At 48.7% G+C, this 7,500-nt stretch overlaps 1 protein-coding gene across 5 annotated transcripts in view; it reads right to left on the bottom strand.

Moving 5' to 3' along the window:
* The window catches only part of LOC308159865 (IQ motif and SEC7 domain-containing protein 1-like), an 83,474-nt gene that overhangs the window by 14,800 nt on the left and 61,174 nt on the right, over positions 1-7,500 (bottom strand). For 3 of the 5 annotated variants that reach the window (XM_080533686.1, XM_080533683.1, XM_080533682.1), the window contains exons 1-5: positions 5,160-5,287; positions 4,167-4,446; positions 2,292-3,586; positions 1,085-1,246; positions 333-455 (exon numbers count right to left, since the gene is read on the bottom strand). In XM_080533686.1, coding sequence (XP_080389812.1) covers positions 333-455; positions 1,085-1,246; positions 2,292-3,586; positions 4,167-4,446; positions 5,160-5,260 — 1,961 coding nt within the window. In that variant the 5' untranslated portion in view covers positions 5,261-5,287. Of the gene's footprint in view, positions 1-332; positions 456-1,084; positions 1,247-2,291; positions 3,587-4,166; positions 4,447-5,159; positions 5,288-7,500 lie in introns of those variants that run through there. The other 2 variants (XM_080533685.1, XM_080533684.1) reach the window with 1 other exon arrangement.

Raw genomic sequence — 7,500 nt, 5'->3', positions numbered from 1 at the left:
CAAACCTGTACACCTCTCTGATCAAGGCCTCAGGTGATATGTTAGTTGCTTGAAGACATTGTCTGCATCCTAACCTGTGTAGCTGTATATCTATCAGTGGAGGCTGGTGGAGGTAGAATTCGGAGGACGGGCTCACACGTGTTTGATACCATTCCCCATTCCCTTCCATGCATTACAATCCTAGGTGTCCTTTGATTTCTACCTCCGCCAGCCTCCACTGACATCTACATATTCTCATCATCATGAACAGCCGCATATCGATAAACTATGTACCCGAATGCCCCCTCATATACTTGTCCTGTCTACAGTACCGGTACTGTGCAGTCTCTCACCTGTAGGCTTCAATGAGGCGTTCCACCTTCTGAGCCTCTCCCTGGACCCGGATGTGGTTCTGGAACTTTCTGAGGGCCTCGTCCAGCTCCATTGACGAGAAGTCCATCTCATCCACCACACAGCTGGGACACACAACGGACAACGGATAGGATCGTTATACACACAGTGGGACATCGGACGAGGTTTCCTCTATTGTCCACCACACACAAGCAACCAAAAGCGTAAGGCAGTCACACAATGTCCAGCAGTGCTTCTAGTACAATGACACGAAAAAACACATTGGAGAGGGCAAATCTGAGGTCCGCCAGATTGTATCTCGGATGTAGAGATGTGTGTTTGAGAGGAGGTGACTTTGGGGATTTTTCAGTCTCATTGACACAGCCAGTCACCCTTATCCCCTGCAGCATCTTAATGAGCTCAGTCTGAGGGGACCTCTTCACCTCTTCACCTCTTGTCTCATGTCGCATGTCTCATGTCTTACTCTTTCTCTCTCTCTGTGTCTCTCTCTCTCTCTCTCTCTCTCTCTCTCTCTCTCTGTCTCTCTCTCTCTCTCTCTCCGTCTTAGACACTGGAACAGACGGATACATCCTCTGGGTTCTGTCATCCCCTCCTAACCGACCGTGGTGGTTTGTGTTCTAAACACAAACCAGGGGTTTTACTGCTACATGAGTTTAATAAGCAAACCCGGCTATAAATGTGCTCATTAAAAGTGATCCAGTTAGGTAAGATAATCAACGATAATAATACTCACTCCAACACATCCCTGTTGAACTGTTTCTGACGGTTGCCTAGGAACTCTCCGATCATCTGCCGGCTGAGGCCTTTCCTTTGAAGCAGGAAATGAGCCACGCCCACAGGCGTGTCAGGGACAAACCCTCTCTCGGTCAGGTACTGGACGCCTTTCTCTGGCTTCCTGTGGACAGACACAGGAGAACGTGTTCATTTCAATACTGTAAGGTTACTGTAGTGTGGATACAGATAAGCTTGCACTGGGGCTAGAGACAATAGTTTCACATTCGTAGATGCATTCAGCCACACAGATGCGCAAACCACCACACACCCTCTCTCGATTGGTCATTCTTTAGTGGTCTTATAAAATAAGTCATGACACGAAATGTATTTATGTTTTCTTCTCAAAAGCAGACGTGTCCTTATATCCCTATATCCAATCAGTCGGCTCTGTCACTCAAAGGCGTGCCACGTATCCCTGCATCCAATCAGTCTACCCTGTCACTCAAACAGCACTGCCAAGGGTGGTGTTTGATTCTTTGGCTGATAGGGAAGGCCCTCAGCAGGTACAGAATAGTTAATATTTAACCACAGGACAGGAAAATGGAGAGACTCTCACTGGCTGGTTATTGCATATCATCATCAAGTAGGCTAGATGTTATCAGTCCTCACAGAATTTGATTGCATTAATGCAAGTCCTTTCTATACCACTAATAACTGAAATAAAAATTATTACGACTTTCTGGCACTTCTTGGATAGGTTTGAAATAATACGTCACTGCCATTGAAATGGACGAGAGAAGCCAGTGTGCCTTTCGCAAAACAATATGCAGTTTCTATTTCTTAATTTTCGCAGGCCACCCGTTGTCCTCAACCTCCATAATTGATTTGAATTAGGCTGATTGGGTTTGATTGTGGGGCTCTCTGTTCTCTCACAACCCTGATTAGTCTGGGTCATCACTGTAAGAGTAACAAGGCCACTTAAGTGCTCATCAACCCTTCATCAGTCCAGGGTCGTCAACCCTTCTACTTTTTAAAAAAATGAATTACCTTACTTATTTTACTTTATTCTATTATTGTTGATTTTGTATTCTGCTGGAATACCAATGTTGAAGAACCTGATCCTAAGAATTTGACTCTGTAACACATTACATGACATGACATTAGATGTAATAAAAGCAATTCTGAATCCGATCCTGAAACCTCCTGTTCCGAATCGAGGAACCTACTTGTTGAAGAGGTTGAGGCCGATGCGGTAGTGCCTCTTCCGGATGACGTCGTTGCTGAAGACGGGCGAGTCCCAGCTGTTGCGCGTCTCCTTGTGGTACGTCTGCTTGCTCAGCGTCTGCTCCCTCAGGCTGTCCCGGGAGGACGACTCGGAGCTGCAGTTGATGGTGTCGTTGGAGTTGGACGTGCTGTTGACGCTGTCGTTGTCCCCGTCCGAGAAGTCCGACTCCGACTTGCTCTGCCGGTTGGCCGAGCCGTTGATGGCCAGGTGGCTCTCCAGCGCGCGGTGGCGGTGGCGGAGCGGCGCCTCGTCGTCCCCCCCCCGGGAGGGGGCCCGCGGCGGAGGCCCGTGGGAGATGTGCTTGGGGCTGGCCTGGGAGGAGGCCACAACGTGCGAGCCGTGGGGCTCGTACGCGGGCGGCCGTTTGACGGAGCTGCGGTCGGAGCCGCGGTCGCTCAGCTCGGCGGAGCTGTCGCTGGGGGGCTCGATGGTCAACAGGGGGAGGTGGTCCACCCGCAGACGCTGCTCCTGGCACTCCAGAGAAGGGGTGCTGCGGCAGCTGGTGTCCGTGTCGCCCCTCTCGTCCTTGGGGTCCATGGGCCAGTACTCCTGGGAGGAGTTGACCGAGTGGAGCCGCGGGTCCGACTCGGTGCTGGAGGGTTGGTCGCCTGACCGCGAGAGCGCCATGGAAGGAGAAAGGTCCTCCTCGTCGATGAACAGGGTGACGTCGCTGTAAGACGCCAACATCTCGTCGCGCATGCGTCCGGCCGCTCCGCGATGAGGCTTCCCCTGATAGGCCGCCTCCCTCTCGCCCCCCTCAGGGCAGCCCATGGCCTCGGGGTCGTGACCCTCGTCCCCCTGCAGGCTGCGACAGTTCAGGGCGTCGTCGATAGACTCGGCTAGAGACTTGACCTGCCTGGAAAAGGCGTCCTCTAGCTCCGTAATGGCGTCCGTCAGGTCATTCTGCGAGGCCGGATGGGTCGCCATGTTGGCCTGGTGGTGGACCTCCATGTCTCCGCACTCGGACTGTACCAACGCGCGGGGGCTGCCGTCGTCAGTCATGGAGACCTGTTTCCCCTCGAAGTAGGAGCTGTGGACTTTCTCTGGTCCCTCGAAGGAGAACTGCATCCTCATGTTGGAGAGGACGATGCGTCTGGACATGCGGTTCTCAGACATGGAACTCCTGAGACGCTCAAAGTTCTTGTTCATCTGGTACTGGCGGAAGGCAGTCTGGATGGTGCGGGCCGCATGCCGGGTTATGAAGCGTCCGCCATATTTACGTTCCAGCATCTCCACCTAGGGGGCAGAAGGACACAGATGATTACAGATGAGTCGGACACAAATCCAATAGGACAAAACCAAAGCTCATAGTATGAGATTGTCAAGTACAAACAACAGATAAAGGCAGTCACCCTATACCTACACTACCGGTCAAACTTTTTTAGAACACCTACATTTTCCCCCTGTTTTTATTGAAGTTTAGCTAAAATGCAAACATGTCATAGACAAATCACTGAATATGTTGAATTGAGTCCATCTTAATGCAGTGATAATAGTTGATGTTTTTACAGGGCCTCTACAGGGCCTTACATGGTTTGCATACGAATCAATTACACACCGTGTAGATTAGGATGTCACTACCAACTCAGCAAATTCGAGAGTTGAGAAATTTGTGTTATCGAACAAGTGGAGTAAGGAACTGTCTTTTTTCCAGTTGTGTAGCACAAACTGCTTAACTCAACATACATAATGTTGCAACAACGTTGCAAAGTGTCACCAAAACGTCTACTAACTCTGAGCCAGCGACACACACACACATTTCAAAGGATAAACAAAGTCTGTGTTGAGTTGGTTTGTGATGGAAAAAGTGCTCTACCTGTTTGTCCTGGAGGTCAGCGGAGAGCTCATAGCTCTCGGAGAGCGAGCGGGAGCGTTTGATGGCCTCCTCCTCGGCCTGCTTGCGGAGGATAGACTGGGAGTGCTGGAGCTTGGGCCTGCGGGGCCTCTGAGGCCCAGGTTGGACAGCCCCGTGGCCGTACAGCGGGCCGTCGAACCGGTCGGGGCTGATGGCCGATCCGTGGGTCACTGGCCCCCTGCCGTAGCCCGCTCCGTCCAGGGAATGGCCGCTCTCGTTAGGCCGTGCATCTCCCTCCACACTGCCAAGAAAACAGACACACAACCACACTTACTGACAAGCTCTCACAGGGAACACTAAGTGATTCAGACTTCTTTAAATAGTCTATGTTCATGCGTTCTTGTTCAGCCTTCCAGTACTCCTTCAGAACCTGTACTTAGTGTCAGAAGAACCTAACACGCGTAACTCACCCGGAATTTGTATCAAATCAACCATCATCATCGATCATTTCCTTCACGTTCAAGACTGTGATTTTTTCCCCGAATGAAAACAGCCAACATTAAACAGCATGGGCTAAAGTCCATGTTTCCTGTGTGTTTAGAAATGTCATTAAAGAGTCAAAGCGGATACAGTAGTTTGTGGTGGAGCAGAAATAACACGGCGCAGGGGTAAATACTGCAGTCCATTCTGAGGAGTGCTGATACGACACAATTTCTAGACACAACCTCCTGCATCACCACTCACTCAACGCTGTGTCACCAGTCAACACTATGTTGATTAAAAGTGCATGTGAGTGGTTCTGCCATGATTACTATGAGAAATATGACTGTAGATATGTACATACATTCGCTCTCCAGCGTTTAAAGAGAAATACCTCATCAACAACCTCCCCTTGTCCGTTCCTGTATGAATAATTCTAACACAAAGTACATCCGCTTGGGTGCCATTTACAGTAGCGACCAAGAATGCCAATTATCTTGTAGAATACTAAGTAGGGCGTGAAGGGGTACTCACTCACTCTGACTCGCCGCAGGACTAGGGGAAGAAGGCTTCACACGCAAGGACCTTCTGTTCTCTATGAACTGCCAACTCCTTCTCCATAGCCTGTCCACCATTCTGACTGTCTCTGACTGACTGACTGACTGACTGACTGACTGACTACAGGAGTCCAGAGTACACAACAGCTCCTCCACGGCAACAAAGTCTACAGCACTCCAAGGGCCAATCAGTGACCAGTTACATCACGTTTGGCATATAGGAGACTTCCTTCCCCAGAGTCAAATAAATATTCCAAAGTCCAGTTTAGTGCACAAAGACAAGGTAAACACATAAAACATTAACATTCGGGAACTACTGCTTACAGCTGTCCATTCAATAAGTTAGTGTGGTAGAGAGGTGAGGTGTGGGGTGGGAGGAAGTGGATGGGGGTGGGAGGGAGGGAGTGGATGTGGGTAGGGGTGGGGGTGGCTTCTACCATTTACTATTTTGAAGAATACTTTCACTTCACACAGCCAATGTGTTTGAATGATGACCTCACCTGAAATGTGTACCAGACACTCCTTCTGTTTCTTGTCAAAACAAAACAGCTTCCTCCATAGACAATAGACTGCCTTATGTTTCATACCATGGAAGAGAATTATTATGATTCTACTTCTATCCAAAAGTGCATACAGTAGTTGGTGGTAGAGCAGAAATAACACGGCATAACATTAACATTTGCAAACTACAGTCAATATGATGTCTGGCATGAATGTCTCGATGACGGAGCGATGAATGAAAACATTGTTTTCAGAGACTGCTGAATTATGGTTACTACTACACAGACCAGAAGTGAATGTCACACTTCATAAACCACACCCAAAATAAACAAATGGACAAATAGGGTTGCTTCACCTCAACATCTGACCTATACAAAGGACAGCTCTCACAGCTGAACGCAGGCACTGTTAAAGCCTTGGCATGACTAGGGTGTATTTCCAGTCTTATGGGGTGGGATGTCTTTCCTTTTAGAGTGACTGGATAGAATACCCACAGCATACCAAAAAACCCACCAGAAGCCATGTTTAGATTCTCATGGAGAATTGATGCCCTTCCGACTGCCCGATGAAGCTGTAAAGGCCCAGAAATGTAACGGGGCACTTACTCATAGCACATTCCATCGCAGAGAAGTCAGTGTTTACCCACGGAAGGAGTCAAGGAAATGGCTCATGACTCTCTAGTCTCTAATAGATCTCATTCTGTATGATCCAACTGGAAGGTCCGACTGACTGTGAAAATGGGCACAAACTCCTACATTCCACCGTTGAGGAGTCAGTGTTTGATGCATTAAAAAGGCACAGTGAAAGTGAAAAGGAGTCAAGGATGTGATACTCTAGTAATCACTACAGATCTCATCTCTATAACAAAAGGTTATGCTCTGAAAGGGACATTGTGCTAATAGTCATTTCAGATACTCAACTCCCTCTCAGCCGCTTGAGTGTGAATTATGTAAACATTTCTATAGTACATGCATTTACCCCAGCCAGGCAACCACCTGATGATAGATGGAGGAAGTAGCCTACCTAGTGTAATATATATTGTGAGCTACAGCAGAAACAAAAAGGGTGGTGTCACTGTCACTGTCAAAACTGTGGAGGCCGCAACTTCCGTCCACCGGTTATTCCGCAACAATTCTTTCGGTTATTCCGCAATTCTTTCGTAAGGGACCCAAGTAGAGAACGTCTCTCTGACAGGTTAAGTGCATCCCATTAGATCCCCTTCCCCCCCTCTCTGTCAGGCTGAGAAACAGCGGGTCACATAAGGGCACGGTGACACAGGATACATTGACAGTAAGTGAACGCTAAACGCCTCCCTCGGGGCATGAGATGTACACCCAGTGTGTACTGTATCTAGACCGGCAGACAGCCACAGGCTGCACATAGAGGCCTACATACTTACTTACTTACTTACTGCAGGACCAACACAAAAACCCTGTGTGGCACAGAGTGAAAATCACACTCGCTTGCATAATCGCCATGGGAGACGAATCTCCCCAACCATCTGTCATGGCAAACTGTGACGCGGCCGGGACGGGACGGGACGGGGGGGCTCACACCCGCCGCGCTGTCACCAGAGGACACACAAACGCTCTGTTCTCCGTGAAATCTGACAGATAGGCATTACTCATTTTGGATGGCTTCGTTATTGAACATGGTTGGATGTACTGTACTGTACTGTACTGTAGATGCACTCTTAATTCAAAAAAGTGTCGGTAGTTAATTGTTATTATGAATAGTCTAATATTAATCACGCATATTTATGTATTACATATGTATGCTGTGTGTGGAATCGTGATGTCAAAGAGACGCTGCTAAAC

The sequence above is a fragment of the Nansenia antarctica genome (genome assembly GCF_963989245.1).
Source record: "Nansenia antarctica genome assembly, chromosome: 6".
Taxonomy (NCBI): domain Eukaryota; kingdom Metazoa; phylum Chordata; class Actinopteri; order Argentiniformes; family Microstomatidae; genus Nansenia; species Nansenia antarctica.
Note: the sequence above shows the minus strand (reverse complement) of the source record. Positions and strands in the feature narration are given on the sequence as shown.